The sequence below is a fragment of the Protopterus annectens genome, chromosome 8.part0 (genome assembly GCF_019279795.1).
Source record: "Protopterus annectens isolate FY-2018-M chromosome 8.part0, PAN1.0, whole genome shotgun sequence".
NCBI lineage: Eukaryota > Metazoa > Chordata > Ceratodontiformes > Protopteridae > Protopterus > Protopterus annectens.
Genome location: NC_056741.1, coordinates 1912973707 through 1912997769, shown reverse-complemented (window position 1 = coordinate 1912997769; position 24063 = coordinate 1912973707). Strand labels below are relative to the sequence as shown.

General features: G+C 41.1%; 1 protein-coding gene across 4 annotated transcripts in view; it reads right to left on the bottom strand.

Moving 5' to 3' along the window:
* Nucleotides 1-24063, bottom strand: part of NUP93 (nucleoporin 93) — a 1122661-nt gene that overhangs the window by 756807 nt on the left and 341791 nt on the right. For all 4 annotated transcript variants that reach the window (XM_044081412.1, XM_044081414.1, XM_044081413.1 and 1 more), the window contains one exon: nt 9116-9178. In XM_044081412.1, coding sequence (XP_043937347.1) covers nt 9116-9178 — 63 coding nt within the window. The remainder of the gene's footprint in view (nt 1-9115; nt 9179-24063) is intronic.

Here is a 24063-nt window from a genome sequence, read left to right as displayed (position 1 = left end):
TACTTGTAGGTTTTTTCAGCTGAATGAGAGGGCATCCACTTTCCATGCTTGTGGATGGTAAGGCCTTGTGCAGAATTTCTGTAGCTGGCAGTTCATTGGGGATGCAAGCAGATCTATGTCCGGGCTCCACCATTTTTGTCATTCTGAATATTTGTGGATTCAATTCCCATTTGTGGGAATCCATGATGTTTCTGCTTAAGTCGTCTGCCAGTGTGTTTTTCCTCTCCTGGCAGGAATTGTGCTTGCAGATGAACTTGATAGGTTAGTGCTGTGTTCCACAAGGTCATGGCTTGTCTGCAGAGGGGATAAGAGTTGAGTGCCCCCTTGCTTGTTTATGTACTACATACCTGTGGTGTTGTCGGGTCTTTAGTAGTAGTTGTCCTGGATGCAGAAGGTCCTTGAAAGCTATAAGGGCATTTTGTACAGCTAGCATCTCTTTTTGATTGATGTGAAGATGCCTTTGTTCTACGGGCCACTTGCCCTGAATACATTTTCCTGCTATGTGTGCTCCCCAGGCGTAATCCGATGCATCTGTTGTCAGTGTTTTCCTGGCTGTGGGTAGAGAGAAAGGCTGTCCCTTGTTCAGGTGACAAGCTTGAGACCACCATCGAAACTCCTGTTGAAGGCAAGGAATTAGTGGTATTACTGTTTCCAAACTTTGGCAGTGTTGAGACCAGAGACTCTTTAGGTACCATTGTAGTTTCCTCATATGCAGTCTGGCATATGGAATTGGTAGTATGCAAGATGCCATGTAACCCAAGGGCTGCAGAATTTTTCTTGCAGGGAGTTGGGGTCTTGTTGCCATCAATTGAAAATATTGAGTCAGTTGTCCTTGCTTGTCTGGCGTGAGATAAGCCATCTGGGCCGTTGTATTCAAGCTGGCACCCAGGAATATTATCGCTTGTGAGGGCACTAGTTTTGATTTCTTTTCGTTCACTGTGTACCCTAGCCAACTTAACTTTTTTACAAACACCAGATGCTTTAGAAGAATGTCCTTGCTCTCTGCTTGAATCAGGCAGTCATCCAGGTACGGATAAATTTGAATTCCTTTGTCTGCAAAATGCAATTACTGGTGCCAGGCACTTTGTGAAGACCCTGGGCGCAGTAGATAAGCCAAAGGGCAGTGCAGAGAATTGGTAGTGCATTGAACCAGCTATGAATCTGAGGTATCTTCTGCAGTTTTGTCTGATAGGGACATGCAGGTATGCCTCCTTGAGGTCCAAGGTTACGAGCCAAGCTTTCTTGCCCAGCATGGGAAGAAGCTGCTGTAGTGTCAACATTTTGAATTTTGGAATATCCAGGTAAGTGTTTAGAGAAGAACGATCCAGAATGGGCCTCCAGGCTTTGGGAACCAGAAAGAGTCTTGAGTAAAATCCTTGTCCTTGCTCCTGTGGTGGTACCTTTTGAATAGCTCTCATGTCCATGAGTGTTTGAATAGCTCTCATGTCCATGAGTGCTGTAATTTGTTTTTGAGCCTCTGCCCATTGATTTGGTGGCAGATTTGGCATTCCTTTCAACCTTGGCAGAGTGTGAAAGTGGAACCTGTAACCTTGAGATATAATGTTGAGAACCCATTTGTCTTTGGTGATCATATGCCAATTGTGATAGAAAAGTGCCAGTTTTCCTCCCAAGGGGGCTGCCAAGAGAGAACTGTTTGGCAGCTGTAGTGGGAAGTCATTGGGGCTGTTTTTTATATGGTTGGGGCCTGTCTTCCCCTTCTTTCTGGGCTGATGCACCCCATTGTCGAGGCCTGTAAGGACCTTGTGGTTGACCTCTACCTACTGGACGTCTGTATCTGCCCCTTTGAGGTCTGTCTGTAACCGGAAAGGACAAATTCTCTGTTGGCCAATTTCTGCTACTCGAGGAGGCTGAACCTGTAAGAAATCCTTCACCGTTTGCATAGATTTTGCCTTATCCTCCATTTTCTTTAATATTTCTTCTGCCTTAACTACAAATAACACATCCTGCTACAAAGGTGCATCCAATAGTTTTGCTTTAACATGATCTGGTAATGTATGTTCTTTTAACCAAGCATGTCTTCTAATGACAGAACCTGTAACTGCTGCTCTACAGGAGGCCTCTAAAGAATCAAATCCACATTGCAAAGTATGTTCTCCCACTTGTTCAGCTGCATGCAATAAATCCTGCATTTCCTTAAAATTAGGAGGATCTGAGTCTGGAAGCATTTTTTTTGTTTCAACTGAGACATCAAATATTGCTGATATTTTAGCATGTGAAACTGGCAATTTAAGGCCCTCATTGCTAAAGTTGCAGATGTATATACTTTCTTCCCCCATCTGTCTAATACTCTGGAATCTCTGTCAGAGGGGACTGGATTCTTTGCTCATGAGGCCTTAACCCCTTTGGGGCCCTGAGAAATAGTTTCAGGGTCAGCAACAGGGCTTTTATAAAGAAATTTGTGAGAGTCAGGGACTCTGTAGTATCTGCCAGGCTTAACTGGGGCTGGAGGTAAAGAATCAGGATTTAAGCTGGATTCAGCATACACATCATCCACAATATCTAACACTGGCGGAATAGCAAGGGGTCTGTGTTGAGGTAATAAAAGGAAGTCTCTGAGCCTTCTCTTGGATTCTGAATAATCCTGGCCCTCCCAATGGAAATGCTCCCTCATGGTATGTAAGGTTTCCCCAAAGGAGTAGTCCTCAGGCGGAGAGGCTGATGGAATTGATTCCTCAGTATCAGAATCCTCATAAGGGGGTAAAGAGTATCCTAGGTCTGAGGATGAATCTAAAGAGATGGATACCTGGTCGGATGAGTCATAGTCTGCATCCTGTCTAGGCCTTTTATCAGGAGGGGGATGGGACCCCCTGATCAGAGTGATTAGGTCTTCGGCCATTTTGAGCATTTGTTTCTTAGGCATGGAGGCCTATCCTGGAGAATGCTGTATTTGTTTCTTTGTTTTTAAAGGAGGTTTAGACTTAGCAGAAGATTTAATGCTTAACTGAGTAGGTCTGAAATACCCTCTGAAGCTACGGGTTGTTCAGCTACTCCGGATCCCTCTGAAGGGTTAGATTCGGTAGGCTGAAAATCTTGTGCGTCCGAAGGCCCAGCCATCTCCACGTGGGAGTCAGAGGCGGCCTGTGGTTCTAAAGAAGTGGTCATCAGGGGCTGCGAAGGCGCCTCGCTGAAAACCGGAGAACCGGTGACTGGCCTAGAAGAGGCTTTGTCGTCAGTTTTGGGCCTCGGATGCCTGTCCTCATCTTTGTCTGCCTTTTTTATGTATTCTGGTCGGAAGTTCCGACGGCAAGGTGTAATTGAATTTTCTGCCAAAATAATGTCGGGCAAAATCAAACCGACGTTTAATAGTGCGCTTGTTAAACCTAGCACAAAACCGACAACCAGTGACGTCGTGGTCTGGGCCTAGGCATGGGATACAATAAGAATGGAAATCCTTATGAGGTATTTGCTTCCCACAAAAAATACAGTTATTAACTTTTACTGACATCGGTCTGAGGCAAGAAAAAGTTTCCCCAACGGGGTACTTAGCTTTGTAGAAGACTTTGGTTCTGGATTCGGAATGAAAATCTCAGGAGTCGGCCGACCGGCACTTGCGAACTGCTTTTGCTTCGGGCACCGCTCAGCAAGAAAGACAGAAGAAAATGGCAACGGCTGCGTCAGGGAAGAAGTGACAGCAACAGACGCCGGACCAAGACTTTGGAACTCAGGCCGACGGGGGAACTGCCTGACGGCAGGATAACCCAAGTGTAATGACTGCAGCAGTGTAACACTATGAACATCGGAGATCTTGCTTTCTCCGTTGCTTTTTTCAAAACTGTCTCGCTACGTTAAATGGGTTTAACATAGCGAGACAGTTTGTAAAAAGCATTTAACATAGCGAAACAGTTTGTAAAAAGCAACAGAGATCTTGCTTTCTCCGTTGCTTTTGCCCACAGCTCTGATGTACTGCGTAGGCATATGCATGCGCAGTACATCAGAACTGCCGCAGAATACCAGACAGCTGCGGAAGGGCAGCAAGGAGGCATTATACAATGCCATTATTTAAGAAAAGTAATTATTTTTTCCTTAAATAATGTCATTGTATAATAGCAATAACCCACTTCTGGGTGTGGGTAATGCTGAATTTACCCACGGGGTTGGCTTTGTTTGGCCACTCGGGCTTCGCCCTCATGACCAAACCACACCAACTGTGGTTAAATCCAGCATTACCCACACCCAGGCGTGGGTTATTGCTATATCATCTTTTTGAAAATACAAAAAAAACTAAAATGGAAAATATTATCAAAGATAGTATATACAATATACAGCAGAAGGGTTGTCAAGAATTATTACTAGAGAAATCATGGATGATATTATGACTAGAAAGAAGAAGCGAAAATCATGATAGGAAACCTTAAGGCATTTGATACAATTGGATATGAAATCTTATCGGAACTAGTGAAAAAATATAAGTGAGAAAGTTAGGAAATTATGTATGACAGCGTATAGCAATAATAAAGTAAAAATACTTGTAAATGGCTGATTAAGCCAAGAGGTGCACTTGAAGAGTGGTGCAAGACAAAGATACTCGAGTTGTATATTCTGCATTGGACATGAATGTGATAGTATGTGAAAGATGCATTCTGCTTCATTCACTTTGCAATTTAACACCTGAAGGGTTAAGAATTCCAGTTCTGTTAACATATGCAGAGGACACTGATAACTGCAAAAATAAAATTTGGATAAAAGTAATAATTTGCACAAGTGAGTGTCTAGAGGTGATAAGGATGGGCTTTAAATAAAGAAAAATAAAGGCTTAGGTGATGTGATAAAGATATGGGTAAATATTTTACAATTAATAAAATTTCTGCGTTAGGTATAACATTTGGGGATAAAGATGCAAGTAGAATTCAATGGGAAAAAAAACAGAAGAAATAAAACAAACTTGTCTTTGCTGGAGGACATATTGAGGCTTGATAAATTCAGTACTGATGGGAAAACAGCATACTTAGCAAGTGTGTTTACATTTCCAACAGTAGCTGAAAAGGAATTTCTGGAGACTTTTTTCCATTTATATGGGGTTCTAGATTAAACCCAGTAAAGAGAGTTTTGCACATAAAGAGAAAGGAGATTTAGGGTTAATTAGCCTAGTGGTATATGTTGCTTCATTAAATTTGTACAAAATGCTAAAGTGAAATGAAAAATATGAGAGACTAGTACAACTGAATAAATTTTGGAGTATGGTGAAAAAATGTTGTTGCGTCTTTTGGCTTTTCCCGGTTAGGGATCGCCACAGTGGAACTCCGGTACGCTAATGATTGGTAGTTGATTTTTACGTGCAGAGTTACCAGCCCTGATGCACAATCTTCAACGAAGGTACGCCCATTCACGCATGTCTCCACGCAGAAGACGCTCTAGCTGAGAATCGAACCGGATAGCGTCTTACTGTGAGACGACAACGCTACCGCAGCACCACCACCGCGGGTTAGTATGGTGAAAAAGTATATAAATGAAAAAAAATGTTACCAAGAAAAAATATTTTTGTGGAAAATAAAAATTGATATAAAAAAAAAAGAAAGAAAAGTACAGTATAAGAATGTAACGCTAAAATATTACTATGTAAAACCATGGGAAAATCTAACAGATTTAAAAAAAATAATAAAGCTATAAAAATAAGAAGCAAATGGTGTGATAAGAAAGTAGAATGCCAAGATTTTTTTTGTGAAGACTGGTAATAGATAAATTACCAGTACAAGGAAATATGCCATATAAAAAGAAAAGTGATGCAGTATGTTTACATTGTCAAGTACTGAACGTGTGTTTTTGAAATGTAAAAGCATAAAAGTTATGGGAAGAACTACGTAAAGACGATTTTTTTGAAAATATAAAAATTGAATAAAATAAACATGGATATGATTAAATATGGATAAAAGAAGTAAAGAACACGTTAAAACATTTTATATCATGTGGGTTAAATGTAATGAAAGAGCAAGTGAAATCATGTTTAATGGTAAATGGATTTTAACAATATTAAGTAAAATCAGATGGTTATGGAAAAAAGGAGTTGGAGTCTAATATGGATGAAAATTTTGAATAACTGTAAAAAAATTATGAATGTGAAAATATATTTGTATATCTATTAAATTTGTACATTTGTGAATATTTGTAAATATGTTGTAAATAAGATTGGTTTTTTTTTTGTATATAAAGGACCCCTATTTTCTATTGGTGCTATGGGATCTGAGCCACCACCAACTCAAGCAGATGGAGCCTCAGTTTAACATCTCATCTGAAGGACGACACATTCACGAGTGCAGCACCCCCCTTATGCTGTACTGCGACACAAGTCAACTCAGAACCATTATTCGCAGCAGTTATAGTTCTCATACAATATCTAGCAACTGAACTGGAACCATAGTTCTGAGTTTGAAAAAGCAACTAACTCTGCAACCCTTTCTAGTCTACACTTCTGAGTTTGAAAATGCAACTAATTCAGCTACCTTTTCTGGCCAAATATTCAAATGTTTAAAAAAAAATAAGTGAGAGATGGCCACAAATAAAAAGCAAAGAAAGTTGCATAAGAAAAAAAGGAACAGACTGATGCTGGCAGAACAGAAGGAAAACTGGCAATGTCACTAAGCCAGCTGAGAAACAGCATCACAGCCAGTCACATCATCACAGGGTATTCTCTCTCTCTCTCTAGAAATCAGATAAGGGATACTGAAATATTGTCTGTCCAATTAAATCATGCAGCACAGTAAGCTCCTATCAGGCCTTTTTGGACCAATAGAAAATAGACACTTACACTGAAGTATTGATAGTACTAATTCAAACAAGTTCAAAATAATGATTTTTCAGTTTATGAGGTTGGGCTACCCTTCAAGTTCTCCTCCTTCTATTTGAATTTAAGCAACATTAGCTGAATACCTGTCACGACTGCCACTACACCCTCAATTCTTTGACTTTAATAGGTTGAAACAGGCAAATTACATTATGCAAAGACCCTTAGAAATGGAAAGAAATGGAACTGATCTGTCATCCAATTCCTACGCAAGGGATAGTAAGAGCTGTCACAACAGAATGCCTGTAATGCAGCTGTCACTTCCTGGAACAATAATTCCATCCTTCAAGATGACAATGTAATTTAATAAATTCTTAATTACAACCTTCCTACTGTTAAAAGTAACCCTCTAATTAAAGCTACAAGATTTTAAGCAAATAACAATTTTATATTTTGCAGGATCTATATGAATATTTATAATGATCATACAAGAAAACACAGAAGCAAACATTAAAACACTAGCCAGCAAAGTTCTCTGTGATATTAAATGCTTTCTATGTCTCATCGGGCATAAAATGTATGCACAGAGTTAAAGTATGCTACTATTTTTTAAAGCTTGAATTGTACTACTAAGTCCTCTCCCCAGCTGTTACTTTACTACGCTTGTACAGTTTTTTTTTTTTTTTACATAGACTGCACTTAAGAGTTCACTTAAACAGCCAAAATAGCAGTGGATTCTCCAGCAACAGAAGGATCTATAGGAAGTGTGTGTCTTCTGCCATCAAATTTAACAGTCACGTCACCTAAGAAGTCAAATGCCATTTTCTTTAGAGAGCTGTAAGTACCTTGGCTTTTCATGGTAATTTGAAGGACTGGAGTCAAACCATTATCAAAACTTGTTGAACATGACAAAATCTGCACCTTTGCACACTTCATTAAGGTTTTTCTAAAGGAGTATGAGAGTGAACTAACTAAAGTATAGCTAAAGATGGAGGTTATAATACAGTTTTGAAACATTCTAATTTGCATATAATACACATGCATTTTTATTACATCAGCACAGACACATTTTGGGAAATGCCATCTGAGAATTGAGAAACATTTTATCATAAAAAATCCTAATGTAAAATTTAACAGCATGAATAAGTAAAAGAAAACAATGGATCTAAACAAAGTAAGATTCCTATAAAAAGAAAGAATATAGTACACAAGCAATGCAACAGAAAAGTATTTATCCAAAGGAAAGGATTGCGCACATCAAGAAATGAAAACATTTGTTTATTGACCACAAACCTAAAGGATAATCAAATTAAAAATTATTTTGTATATCATTTCTATCACAGATCCCTGCCCATCATCAAGACAACAGTGTAAACATGCTCATTCCCCATCATCTTGGTGAGAGCCAGTCACAATTCAGCAGTCATCTAGGCAGGCATGAGAGCTTTCTCTGGCCCCATTCACTTCTTTGGTGGCTGATATGCGACAGTCTAATACCACCTTCTACTGTTAGGCGCACACACTCCAGCACAAACTCCAAGAAGGCTACCAGGTGCACTTAGTTTCTCACAGTCAAGTGCCTACCCTGGGTCCATATGCTGTATGCAAAACACCTTCCTCTCCAGTAGGTGGTGGTGGTACTGCAGTGTGCGAGATTGCCTCCCTTCCCCTTTGGATGGTAAGCCAGTATAAGCTATTCACTCCCACCCTCACATTCAGATCTAAGCACAATAGAAATAGCTTTCAAGAGTCTTACAAAGTTTCTCCTGCTTAAGGTGCAATAAACAAAATGTTACAAAGCATTGATAATAATATGCTATCACAATTTCAGTGTAACCACAGCCCCAAAATTATTCATGCAGCAAATGGGAGGATGACATAATGGTCAAGGTGTTTACCTTAAAGACACAAGGTGCAGGGTTTGATTCTCACATGAGGTAACTGGCTAGGCTTCAAATGGCCCGAAAAGGCAGTTAGCCAAGTACTAATCTATGAACCTAATCTATAAAGGATCCAGCTACAGGCTGTGGTATTAATGGAAGTCTAAATGTAAAGAGTTCAGTCACGCTGCAGTATCATTTAGCAAAGCTTTCTTTTTAAGGTCTTTAATGAAGAGCCAGTAGTGCTAAGATAAGGGTATTATACCAACACTGACCTGATGTTTAAAGGGCAGGAGCCTTACAAGTGCTGGTGACATACTGATACTGGATTAATGGACTTAAAATACAAGTGAAAACATAGTTTTAAACTATGCAGCTATTCCTCACTCTGAAAACCACAACCCCCCCCCCCCATACACACAATGCCCTTTCATGTTACATTGTAGTAGCATTACTTCTGTACTTCATACAGATTTTAATACTCAAATGTACATACCCTCTTTCTGGATTCTTCAATGGCAGACAGAAGGGCATTATCACGTTCATTTTTCAAAAATCCCTGTAAAGACCAAAAATACATCAAATAAATCTCTGCTGGTTATAAAATGCCAACAAGTGCTGCAATACATTTGTTAGTTAACCTGCAAATGGACATTTTAAAAGTAATGCTCCAAACAGAATAAGACTAGTAAAGACCAAATATCTATTTTCAGTTCTTAGTTTGCAAGACAACCTCATGCTCATGTCAGGTAGCAAACATGTGCAAGTTTTTGAGCATGTCATTCTCCAATTTCTTTATGCTCACCGAGAGGAAAAAAAAACATACAAAATAAAATCATTACTGCAAGCACTCAAAATGGTAAATATAAATGCAGAAATGTAAAAGTTAAAATGTAATAACACATGAGTGAGAACTCGCATCAGCACAGTGAGTAAAAGTTGGTAATTCCTGCTCTGAGGACCCTCACTCAATATAATTCTTGACCCCATGCTCAGGAAAGTGTGCACATCCTGCTCGTGAGCATTACGTCATGTGCTGAACACAGAACTGCAAACTCATGCATCAAATTTCACGTTCTCCAGTACTGACCCCTTCCTACCAAAAATAGTGAAACATCTAAAACAACAACAAAAACAAGCAAATAAAAACATACAGATTTATCTAGATATTCATCCAGGAGGAGGAAGTAGAGGGACTGTTCAAACATTGGGGGAGTGGTCAGGTGGAAATTAACAGGCTCCCAAGGAAGAAGATGCTTTTAAAAAAATCTATCTTATTCCGAGGTGTCATGGAAAGTGGGTAATGGCTGAGATGACTGGCAAGCAGAACATTCAGGACCCAAGTGACAGGAGCTAGACTGGCTGAGAATACCAGGGCTTAGAAGGTTAAGTCATGAAGCAATGAGAAACCAAAGGAAGGCCAAGTCTTGGAATCATGGTCAAAGCAATGGTATTTGATGAAGATATGAATGGACAATCATATGAAGTTACTGAGCACAGTTCTGAAACAGATACTGAAAGTAACTACACTCCTGATGGAGTGACAATTAAATGCACTAGCCAAGGGGGGGGGGTAAGTGCCAAGAAATGAAGAAGATGGTGTTAGCAAACCAAATGGACTAGGTTTGTGTAGCTACAATACAACTGCAGTAGACCTTCCTTACTCAGAGCAAGGAGGTGAAATATTGGCCCATCTTTCTGAAATCATGTACCTTCCCCACATAAAACCTGGACTGAAAGTGTTTATTAAGGGTATGAAGGCTTGTTTCTTTCTCCCTCAGACTCTCCTGCATTCTCTGCCCCCCAAAAAGTGAAGAATGGACTGGTTCAAAGACCTCTCAATGATTACTTCTGGGATAATCCAAAAAACATTTGATCTCTATGATAGACCAAATATGGTTCCCTACAAATAAGGGCTAGTAATTCTGAGATCAGCAGGTAGAGGTAATGGCGACAACAGCAGCATATTCTAATATTTTAAAATGTCAACTCCAGATCCAGTGATCTAGCCAGTTCAAAATAAGTACATCATAAAGTTCAAGCTCCACTAAGAGGAAAAAGGTTTCAAAAGTGAACATGCAAAACCCTCCTGACAAACTTATGCTTGCCCAGATTCCAGAACTCACAAGGTCAGGATGCACAAACATGGCAGAAATTCATCTAACCAGAAAATAATGTCCCAAGTCAAAAAAGTGGTCTGAGAAGTGGCAATCACCCATAAACTTCTTGATTAAAGAGAGGGATACTCCTCTTTTCAAATGGAGGACCTCCTACATTTAATAGAGGAAGCATGGCAATTGGAAGCCTTTCTGGCTGGCTCACTAATTTCACAGACATCTGCTGGATGCCCAACAGGATCAGGGGATCTGAAACATCACGGCTCAAAGATGCTGCATTTTTTTTTATCAACCCATGTGGACTCCTCTGACTGTACTAGGATGAACTTCTGTACTGCTACACACAAGAGAACCTGAAATCACACCCTTTTCAGGCACAACAATGTGGCTGGGATGTTTTTTTTTCTCTTCTCAGTTTTCCTAGAGGAAACAGACTGACAGAAAAGCACATGGAAATCTTCCCTGTGACTAAAAAGGAAGGCATCCATTGGCAATGTTATCCTTACTCACTTGAAAATGGCAGAGCTGAGCCACATTCATCTGAAAAGAGGTAAACATCCACAGCCCTCCCAAAAGATCTTCACTAAATAAGCTTCCTTCACTTCCAGGACAGGAATGGGAATACAGATGAATGTGCACACCAGCTCACAACTCCCCCAGGATCACAAATGGCTATGGTTCTGATGTATACTCAATGGTAATTTCTTGCAGTCCACTGCCAAATTTGTATTGCGTTTCTTTGAAGGGATGAGTGGTGGCCCTGTTTAAAACACCACACTAAAACTTGGCTGTCTGACAAAAACATGAGTGGCTCACATTTTAACTACCTTCTCAAAGACTGGAAGGGACAAGTGAGATCCTCAATTCAAGCAGGTTTATGTGTAGCCACTTTGCTCAGAAGCACCACCTGTCTTGCATTAAATAGAAACTCAAACGGAAACCCCAACCTACCAATAACTACCAGAGATTACAACAGGCTCAGCAGCAGGAAAACCTTCACTGATATTGGTGGGAACCATCCACCATTCCAAAGCCAAATGAGATGGATCAGACATAAAAAAAGATGATCCAAGAGGTCATGTTAACTCGACAAACACTACGACATCACCTTCCACTGAAGTACCTCGATGGAGAAAACAACAGTGAAAACAGTGGCTGGCATGAGGCCCAAAAGAAGCAGATGGCTATAATCCTTGACATACCTAGGCTTTCTTACCCAGAATAATAAAAGCCATAACTTTCAGCACTCTCTCTGCAAGGAAGGAAGGATTCTTTTGTTTCCCTACAATAGGATTAAGGTAAATTTCTCTTAGTTTACACTAACACCCTCATGGCAAGTTCCAGTGCCAGAAATGCAAGCTAGTACCTCTACCAGGCAAGTCCCTTGAAAGAGTCATCTTAGCCTCTCCATCCATACAGGTATACACTAGTAGACCCTGCTCTTGCAAGACCATTCCCAACATGACCAGAACTTTGGCAAATGCTCTAAGTGCAGGAGGTAGATCAATGCCAGCCAGCTCTTTGTACTGGAAATGGGCTGACCCACTGTAAAAGGAAGGGATCTTCTTCGCTTTTAGTCACTAATGTACCACAAAGCATCCACAATGCTAAGCAGCATCCCCCCTCATCCACCTCAAACAGAAATCAGGAACATCACGAAACCACAATCTCCTCCAACTCCAAACTGAAATACAACTCTGACCACTTAGAAATTTTACAGACTGTGTAAAAAAAAGAAACCACTTAGATGAAACAGATATTTTATTCTCTCTAGCGCTTAGGTGTTGCCACCTTCCAGGAATATCAAACATACAAATCACAAATACAAACTTTATGTAGTACAATCAATCAAAAACGCACCTCTATAAATCAATTAAACAATAAATTAATAAAATTCTCCCAAAGGCCACTTATAAACTCTTCCAACTTAGTTCACTATTAAGGCCATTTGGGATCATAGTTTTGTATTTCAAAATAAAAATACTTTCTTTGTATAACAATTTATGTTTTAAAACATTTTCATCACCACTACAACACTTTATACTTTCTAAAACAGTGCCCTGCAACAAAGACACATCACCATCATGAAAAGCATTAAAATGTGTTGCAATAACCTTATTTTCCCTTTTATGTTTTACATCCCTGATATGTTCTAAAAATCTAATGCGGAATTCCCTTTTGGTCTCCCCAATGTAATATAACCAACACGGACACCTAAGGGCATAAATTACCCTTATACTACGGCATATGAAAACTTCTTTTGGTACAAATTTCACCCCATTAATACTCTCAAACGTTCTAACAATATTTTTGTATTTCAGAATTCAGGAGCAGGACTGCCTGGAAAGTCGTCATTTGAAATATGAAAGTACTGTGGTGAAACTGCTGTTATCAAAAAAAGAGGAGAATAAAAAAAACTCCATATCCTCTTCAAAATGAGGAACAGGCAGAAATAAAATTCCCCTTCATTCCACAGGAAAAATAGACTTTACACTATTTCTCCCTGCAATGGCTTTCAAAGATGGGGCAAACTTTCAGAACTAATCTCCCAAGTGTAGTCCTCAAGGAGTGTCAAGACTGCAAAAGCTGGCTCCTATGAGAGACTTTGTAAGACAACCTGGAGCCAGCAAAAACTGCTGAACTTGACCAATTTTCTCTAAGAAGTCTGCTTCGCTAGATGCTGAACTACTCCAAAAATGGAAGCTGACAAAGAAGGCAGGAAGTGTCAGACATACCCTCTACAGTGTAAAAAGCTGTTTTTGTCTTGTGCAGGTCTCAATGTCTTGAGAAGCTGTCACAGAAAGGACTGCCTCCTAGAAGGGGTATCTAGAACAGCCTGCCTTAGCTCTTCCTTAAGAGAGTCAAGCTTGAGCCTCATCATCTGGCAGAAATAAATTCAAACTGAAAATATATGTAAAAAAGTGAGCGAAAGAGAGACTTTAACAGATAAGTATTCTTTTTTCTGCTTTCCTACCAGCGACTGTTTAGTCTCACCAAAAAATGAGTTTTCTAACTATCTGAGTTCTGCAAAGTTTGTTTGTCTTCATTTTTTTGTGTTTTGCACTTCAAAAGTTGTTTTTGCCTTGTTTAATTGTTGTAGGCTACACACTCAAGTGCGCTAGCCGATCTAAAGTATTTACTGTATTCCTGTGCCTAGTTTCTGCTGTATAAGTGAAAAAAAGAAAAAAAAATCCTTGTTTCCCGCCTTTTCTGAACTAGAATAGTCCAATTTTCAGGTACTGCTGAATTCTAGGCTGTGTCATAGTTCCTGTGTTGCCCATATCCTTACTTGGACAGGAGGAAGCTTCTTTGTTCACCAGTGAGAGTGGGGAGCTCTGAGCAGCCTATCTGTCCCTGGAGGAGTGGTCTCAGCCCAGTAACTAGTAGCTTACTGGCCGTTTTGGGCATTTCCTATTTCTTTCAAACTCCCTGCCTTAAAACCCACTTTAGCCCGATTTTGTGCAGCGCCATTTAAGCAGTTTTTAACAATTCCCGGCTCCACAAAGTCTGCTCTTCAAATTTTCCCTTAGAACTAGTCAAACTCTCAAAGTAAGCACTCAACCTTCATTCTACAGCCCAGCACTTGCTCAAATTTCTCAGTAAGCACTAACAAACTTTAGCACTACACCCCCTTATACTATCCAGAAGTACTAGGTTCCCTATTCGTCCATTCCGGTCAGTCAATAAACCAGTTCTTTAAACTATCCAGGCATGTCCAAAGCGCAGTTTCTGGTATACTCTCCAGTCCAGCTGGTGAATCAGGGAATCTTGAGGCAATGTTACAATTGCCTTATGAACACAGACAACTCTCTCCTTCTTCCAACAAACTCAAATATCTGTGAGAGATGCAACTATACAGCCAAACTGGAGGCCGAGCTCTCTCAACCCAAGACTGGCACAGTCAGTCAGGAGAAGAAGGAACCCACTCACACCACACAACCAGTCTCACATAGACCAAACGCACCAGCAAACAATACACAAACTCACAAAAACATATTCGGAGGCTCTAAATAAAAATCGGCCAAAGCAGACATCCAAGCAACAGCTACCCCACAACAACTTACACGTATCACATACTTCACGAAGTCAGTGTGCCACACAGTCGCAGCCCCTAAGGCTAAATAATACACCTAATACACTAGTAATTAGAGACTCTATTGTCAGGCACACTGACGTCCCACTCACCACTGAACAAGGAGAGGGTCACTGTAAGCTGCCTGTCGGGAGCCAGGATCCGTCACATAACACAGGCACTCAGGTCACTCCACAGCAAGTACAACTATGACTCTGTCATTGTCCATGCTAGTGTGAATGACCCGAGACGTACCTCCCTGGACTACATGAAAAGAGACAGAGGAGCTCTCTGATCATGTAGCCCAGGCAGGTATGAACCTGACCCTGAGTAGGCATATTGCCCTCACCAAGAATGATGCCGCAGTATAAAGACAAAATGATCAATTTTAACAATTGGCTAAGCTATTGGTGTCATTCAAAGGGGATCCAGTGTCTGTTAGCCTGGGATGACATGCTAGACAAGCCACGTTGCTTCGCCAGGGATGGCTTGCACCTGTCACCCTTAGGCTTTCGAATACTGGCTAAGGCTCTTGCCACCCTCGTAGTGCCTTTTTTAGGCAAGGCTCAAAACACAAACCTACCTCCATAGACAATACCAGAAACAAAAAACTAAGTGTAATGCTACTCAATGCCAGAAGTCTAAACCTCAAGATGTACGCACTCAAGGCACTCCTCAGTATGGAGAAAATCAATATCTGTGCAGTAACAGAAATCTGGTTCAAGGCTCCAGAGAGCACCCCAGCACTATCAGGATTCAACTCATACCATTCCTTTCGGCCCCAGAACTCAGACCGGAATACTAAAGGCAGGAGTATCCATTTTTATCAAGGATACCCACACCTCCAGGTTAGTGGCACTGCACGAGGCAGCGGAGACCATCCATGTGCAACTAACAGTAGGTAAAACTGCTTTTCAGTTCATAGCCTGCTACAGATCACCCACCTTGTCTCAGGATCCCCACTCGGCATTCCTGAGAACATTGGAGAATATGAAGGTCTCACCAAACACCACGATATTGGGGGATTTCAACTACCCAAACATTGACTGGGAAAACTACTCCAGTCACAACTCTTTTGCCCAACTGTTCCTGGAGTTTATAAACTCAAATGCCATGGAACAACTAGTCACCACTCCCACAAGCGGGGAGAACATATTGGACTTGGTCATCACCAACATGGGGGTTCAATGTCCCACACCAGAAGTAAATCCCTCGTTGGTAAGATCAGACCATAAACTTATCACAATGGACATCCACATCCCAACCCCACCCCCAGCCAAGGAAACCACTGTGAAAAATTTCTGAAAAGCAAACTTCACACTTCTCAAGACCGAGGTGGAAAGTTTCAAAGCCCCCGGGCTAACGGAAAATGCTACCCAAACCGCAGAATCCTTTACAAATGCACTCTATGAGCACCTACAGGAATGCATGAATTGTGCCATCCCAAGTAAAACCAACACTCACTACTCCAAGAACAGGAGATCAGTCTGGTGGACCCCGGCCATAAATGAGCTATACAACAGAAGGAGGAAACTATTACATGACAAGGCAAAATCCCAAAAAGTGAAGGCATCCTTGATCAGTACTAGCAAAAAACTTTGATCCCTCATAGAATCATCAAAGGCCAGCTTCGAAAGAAAAATCGCCAAAGACTCTAAAGATAATCACAAGGCGTTCTTTAGCTACGTCAAAAATCTGGGTGGCAGCTCTCAGATCTGCTCTGAGCTGGTGCAAAATAGCACAAAATACACTGAACCCACAGACATTGCCAACATCCTAGCGGACAGGTTTAGTGCAAACTTCACCGCCCCTTCCCCCCAAAAGGGCCTGTGTCTATCCCAGAAGAATGCAGTCCCCCAGACATCACAGACACACAGGTGAAAGCAGCCCTCTCCAAAGTAAAAAAACACAGCATCAATGGGACCACATGGTATCCCGGACTGAGTCTTACACAAGCTCCAAAACGAACTAAACCCTCACATGAAGTCACTATTCAAACTCAGCCTTACCACAGGTTATGTACCCAAAGAATGGCGTACAGCAACAGTGATCCCGCTCCACAAAGGTGGCGCCACAACGGATCCCGGGAACTATCTCCCTATAAGCCTGACTAGCCTGGTCTGCAAGGCTATGGAGCGCATCATCATGGATCTCATAAACAAAGACATTGGAACCTCCAAACACTGGACCCCACCCAATTCGGCTTTGTTAAGGGCAGATCTTGCCTCTTAAACCTAGCTGACTTCTTCGAAACAGTTACCAAAGCCTTAGATGAGGGAAAGGTAATCCACACAGCCTACCTAGACCTCGCAAAGGCCTTCGACACAATACCCCACTCTGGTATCATAAATAAGCTTACCAACTTAAATATCAACCCATATCTCACAAGATGGGTTGCAAACTGGCTCAAGGATAGAACTCACATGGTCAGTGTTGCGGGTGCCATGTCCGACTCTAAACCAGTTACAAGTGGCGTTCCACAGGGATCAGTCCTGGGACCCCTCTTGTTCGGTATATACTTCTCTGAGGTACAGACAAACACGAGAGGACTGTGGCTGACCAAGTTCGCAGATGATTGCAAACTGGGAGCCATAATCGACTCTCCGGCTGACACAAGCATCCTCCAGAAGGGCCTTACGGAGACTGATACCTGGTGTCAGAACCATGGCCTCAAGCTAAATGCAAAAAAATGCATAGTCATCCCCTTTGGGAAAAACAAAGTGCCCACAAACTACCATATAGGAAGTAATCCACTAATTATGGAAGTAGTAATCAGCGATCTGGGGACCCAAGTAGATAGTAACCTATCCTATGACAATCACATTGCCAAAGTGGTTCGAAAAACCTTCTATATAGCCCACCTAATCACGAAAGGGTTCACATCTAGATCAAGAGAGGTCATTGTGCCCCTCTACTCATTGCTCATCAGGCCCATAATTGAGTACAATGTCCCATTTGGGATGTACCTTACCCAACAGCTGGAGAGACCTCAAAAATACCTCACCAAGAGGATCGTGGGCCTCAAACAAATGCCCTATGTAGCTCGACTAAAGAAACTCCAGCTCTACTCAGTTGCTTACCGCCTACTCAGAGGTGATCTCTGCCTGACATACAAGGCCATGTCTAACTGGGAATTGTTGGACATGCTCCACCTCAAGAAAACCAGATTCATTAGAGCTACACGCTCCAGGGATTTAAACCTTAGCACAACAATAAATAGGACATGCTAGAGGGATAGATTCATATCCTAAAGGCTTCCCGCGCTCTGGAATAGAATCCCAGTCCATATTAGGCAGAGCCCCTCGCTGCCCCTCTTCAAGAGAAATCTTGATGAGTGGATGGGAAACCGTAAATTTGCTCCTGGGATCACTTCTATGGCCCTGCTGGACAGAGCCACAGGAATCTAGTCTAAAAGGGAGGCGAAAGCCAACACATTCTGGCTAGGCTTATAAATGTTGAACCCTTATTTGGCTACTCTCTTTGGTCTTGAACCCTCATTTAACTACTCTCTTCAGTCTTGAACCCTCATTTGGCTACTTCCGAGCGACTTCTTTGGTTTTGTTGTAGGCTTATAAATGCCCTAAGGAAGATAGCCTATTACCTACCTATGAATACACAGCTTTATTTACATTTTCTTCACAAGGTTAGTTCTACTAGGTTAGCAGCCTCGTTTCAAAGGAGATTGAAGGTAGTATTAAAACTGATTAAGGGAAATTTGGCTAGGACATCAAGGAAAATGCCCTACTCTCTTTGATAGGAGTCATGAGTTCTTTTACTGAGCCACAAGTTAGGCAGATGAAACTTTGGCTTAGCATTTCATCTGAAGGATCGCACCCACACTAATGAGTTCTACAACCCCACCCCATGCTGCACTGGCATCTCAGTAATGGAAAATGAAGCCAAGTAACTGTTGGACTACCTGCAATGTTATGTTTAAATGTCAAATTGCAGCAGTCTTAGCCATACCTCTCAACCTCAGAGCAAGAAATCTGGACAAAGCCACAAATAATGGGGGGACAAAGGATCAAAAATAGGGATGATTTTTAAATATTGCTCTTACAAATTTAAAAAGTTAATAGAATAGCAGGATTTGCATTAGCATGAATTTTCTGAAGGATATGACGTCTGAAACTCAAATGTCTGTCATTATTTTTTAATTCAGTCAACGATTTGCCAAGGAGTTGCCAGAAACCCAGATTTTTATGAAAAACTGACCAAAAATGAGGCAAAAATCTGGACATTCTGCGAAAATCTGTACAGTTAAGAGGTATGGTGTTATCTGCATGCAAAAAAAGAATAATTTTAAAAAAAGATTATATAAAATAAGAGAGGTACTTGCCAACATTAAAAATGTCCAACTAATATGGCAAACTAAAGCTAAAATATTAGTTTTTGAGAATACATATGCATACACTGGCAACATTGTGAACTATGTCTGCAGGCAATGTATGAATGTATAGCTTGGTACTTTATCTGATATATAAAGGCTACAGTGAAGGTGTAAACCGATACTAAACCATACAGTTGTGTCACATACAGTAAAAGCAGATACATGAATCCAGCTATACCATCCTTGCATTAACTATCTTTTCCCATCCTCTAGTTTGACTGTAGTCTCATCACAGAATGATACATGTGTGGGATATTTGTGCTTGATGACTTTGCAGACAATCCAAACTGTTACACGACTGTAAGATTACTGCATTAAAATAAGGGCTCTGGCTAAACTTCAATGTAATCTTGCTGTCTCTATGAAGTACTCATAGGAAGACACACTGCTGAAGCCTGGTATGACTACCACCTAAGTAAGATGACAACTGTTGAGACAGGCAGTGACAGCTGATAAGTGGGCTGCTATTTAAAAGACCAGGCTATAGGGATTCAAGTGTTATTTTTGTCAACTACAGAATTTATGGTTCTCTCCTAAGGCTTCAAAGCACAGAGACTGGTGATTTTTAGTAATGGCTGTAGGATGCAATGTACATTCCAATGTATGGCTGCACAGCCAGCAAACCATCTAATGCTCAGCAGAAACCTGCTGAATACCAGCACGGTTAAAGGTATGCTAACACCAAAACATAAAAGACTTTTTAAAAATAATACATAAATTGATCTCTATGACTAGTATTATGGTGAGTATTTTATAAAACTCATTTTTCTTACTTGGAGGAAAATAAAACTCAAACAATCTCCAGGGTAAAGTATTTATGAGCCTGGATGTGGGACTTGAAAGAGGATGTCTTCAACCATTTCCTCTTACAACCACTTCTGCAGTAAGGAAACATGTAAAACCATACACACATGGGACTTGTACTGGCGAAGCAAATGCACACAGTAGCTCTGTGACTGCAGGACCAACATCACTGGAACCTGTGCAGGGACAAGCTAACGATGAAACAATCACTAACCACCTTCTCAAGTTACAAATAGCTAATGCTTTAACTGGATTTAAAGTCAAAGCTTCAGCTCAGCCAAGCATCTTTAGAAAACATGCTCCCCCCTGCACCCCTTGTGTATGGGGCTTTACCTTCCACAACCTCCAAACTTAAATAACTAATTCTATGGTTGTAAAACCAGAGAGAGAAAAAAGGGAAAAAAATACACAGTGAATCACTATAACATGCACACAGATACCATACAGACAGTGATTTTCTAAGTAAAACAAAGTAACTAGTTTGAGATCAGCAAATTTAAATGAACAAGTTGAAACCTTGACCAGTTAACACTCAAAGTGGAGGATAACATTAACAAACATACATGATTATATTATTACTCAACGTCAACCAGAAAACCTGAGGCAACTTCAAAAAATAGTCTGACATTAGCAACCTTCTGAGAGTTAAGGTCTGCTGAAAGGAAATTATAGACGCACTGAAGCCAAAGAAAAGCCAAAGAAAAGGGAAAAAAACAGATGCAGATGGTACAGTGACCCCAAGAATGAGTGAGGTTAAAGTGTGGCAAGCATTTTCATTTGCAAAACAGAATCTGCAGTCACCGTTGCTCTAAAATTAGATGTTCCAACCCAGACGGCTGGAGTAAGTGACACTGGCACATATCCACACCCGAAAAGAAACAAAAACCTATAAAGGAACAACAGCATGTTTAAGAAGTCCTTGCATAAATGTGGAGTGGATAGAATGTCCAAAGGCTCTGACGGGTGCCAACAATCAGGGCTGATGCTGGCCTATGCAAGGCTAGGCCTATAGTAGCAGATCCTTCTAGCGCAGGCTCTAGAGATGCTTAGGAGGAATGCCTGATGGTCTTATTAACCTCCTTTTTGTTTCTGCTTTGATTTCTCCTTACATACATTCATATGCATGTCAGAATCTACAGGAATAGCAATGCAAGAATTCCAGGAAGATACCTTGGCTTTTCTGCCCTTGTCAGAAGCTGCATCAGTAACTGCAAGCATGTCTGCATGGTATGTATTCATCAGAAGGTATTCCTGCAGATATTCTGTTAAACAAGAAGCTGTGAGCACAATACACAGTGCCATGTCAGGATGTGAGCAGATTAAACAAACGGGTAGCCTTTCAAAGTGTACTATCTGCTTCCCAAACTGGTATTTATTGCCAGTGTGTGTCATGATGAAAAAGACAACACGGAATGGGGTAGAAAATAGGGGATGACCAGATGTTCATGGAACTAGGGGGTGGCTAAAGGAACTAGTTAAAGGACAACAAAGGGATATTAAATCAGATTGCTCAGCCTGCTGTCTCTTAGTCCATTCGTTGATACAGCCTCAAAAAATAATGCTTGCAGCTTTAAAAACGAATCCACTCAACTGTTTTCCCTGTCAGGCTTCCTACCTTTCCGTACTGTTTTACTTTCACTTTGAAAAACAAGTTAAAAAACCTCTAGCTGGCTCTGATATGACAACGTCACATCTGCCAGAGCTCTTGCTCTAACTACCGGGATGTTTCCTCCCCCAAAGTGATGTAATCCCCACCTGATTTGCATGCTGTATAGTAGAGTCAATGGACCTCCCACATTGTGATGTCAGAGCTGCCTTGCCCAGCCCACTCTTAACCTAGCAAAAATGTCAAACTATAATCTCACTTTTCTGAAGAGCCCTACCAATATGTGGCAAAGTACAGGCAGAAGCACAGTAACAGCTGCAAAAACTAAGAGCATAAATTAACTGCATTAACTGCATGTTTTTACATAAGAAGCAGATGTCTGTCACAATTAATCAACACTATATCAGATTACATGAAGTATGCAATACCGTAATTTTCTTAAATTACCACTTAAAAAAAGCATGGGGGTGCTGTCATGCAAGTCTGAAATATTTTGTGTTTATAGTGCATCATTTGTTAGCTATTTAACCAAACAGGAAGGAAGGTAGCAGATGGTTTGAAGGGAGGACAGATAATGTTTGACAAGTGTCAGATCCCAAGGTGGCGATGAGTTTTTGTATGGAGGTCTCATCACTGTAGTTCCTTTCAAGAATGTCTTACAAAATCTGTTTGACATGATTCCAGAACCATTTTCTCCTATATGAAAATTTGAAATTGCTGCCAACTGAACTCTAATAGTGGCTGCAGCTGCACCCTCATTGAAAGGTTTTGCCAAAAATTATAGAATAGAATGTATAGACGCAGTAAAGGGATCTATTTGATTATTGCTGGCCCAAGAAACAAATCTTTTCCATTTACCTTTGTACAACTTACATGTAGAAAATTTATGGGAAGATAAAATGTTTTACAAGAGACGAAAGGAGAGGAAACCTGGCAATTAGTGGAACTGGAGCAGCCAAGCTGTTAGTTTGAGACTGTCCAAATTGGGATGAACCATCCCTGACAGGTGAGTCAGAAGGTCCGGAGCAGGGTCCAGAATACATGGTTCATCGCGCACATGAGGCTGAAGGAAGGGGAACCAAATTTGTCAAGGCCAATAGGGAGCAATTAGGATTATTGTCTTCTCAAACAAACTTGCTTTCTGCAAAAATTTAGGAATTGGCGGAAAGGCATAAAGAAGTCCCAAGGGCCACGAGTGGATCCCTTGGTGACTCCCTGCAGGTGGGATCAGGGCAAAATAGTTGCTGCATTTGGCATTGGTGGGCAATGCAAAGAGATCACAGCAAGGCTGGGCCCATTTTTGGAAGATCTCTTCTGCAACTCTCTGACTGAGACCCCACTTGTGAGGGCATATGTCTCTGCTCAATTTGTCTGCAATTACGTTGGATTGTCCCGAAATGTGAATTTCAGTAAGAAAGAAGTTGGAAGGTATTGCCCATTGCCAGGCCCTCAGGGTTTCTTGACAAAGGGGGTAAGATCTGCCCCCCCCCCCGTTTATGTACCAGACCACAGACATGTTGTCTGATTGGACTGCTGTCATTCCTACAAAGAGGGAGTCTTGAAATGCTTGCAATGTAAAAAGTGCCACCCTCAACTCCAGTACATTTATATGCAAATAAGCATTGTGTTGTTGCCAGATGCCTTTAACTGTCTTTCCGAGATAATGCCCCCCACCCTATCTGGGAAGCGTCCGTGGTCACCATGGCTTGGAGTTGAGGGGGAATAAAGTGACGGCCTTGAGATACCAAAGAAGAGTAAATTCACCACTGGAAATTCTTTTTGCATGAATTGGTTATTCTGATCTTGTGTGTCATAGGAAGTTCTAAAATTGACAATTGTGTCGAAAGTAACCATTGATGTATTCTCATATGGAGATGAATTAGGGAAATGAGAACAATTAAAGCAGTCATTTTCCCAGAACTTGGAGAACTAGCTTGGCAGAAGCTCGTTTTTTTCTGCTCAACAATTTTACATAATAGTGAAGATGGTCTACTCTGTCTTGTGCAAAGTTTTGCTTTCATTGTAGTCGTTTTCATCATTGCTCCTAAGAAGACCAAGCTCTGACATGGCTCTAAAGCAGATTTTTCATAATTTATGGTAATACCTAGAGGGGAACAGAGTTGTAGAGTATAGTCCCTGGCTTGTATCAGGAGATGCCTGGTCGGGGTGGTTATGAGCCAGTTGTCCAGATATGGAAACACCCGGAATCCCAGGCTTCTCAGACGAGCCGCCACTACTGCCATGCACTTGGTGAATACTCTAGGGGCTGTAGTGAGACCAAAGGGCAAAGCTCGAAACTGGAAGTGGCTGGCGCCTAGCCGGAAGCGCAAGTGCCTTCTGGATTGCCTTTCCATTCATATATGGTAGTACGCATCTTGAAGGTCTATAGACCACATCCAGCTGTCTTTTTCCAAAACTGGAAGTATCAACTGCATTGTCACCATCCAAAACTTGG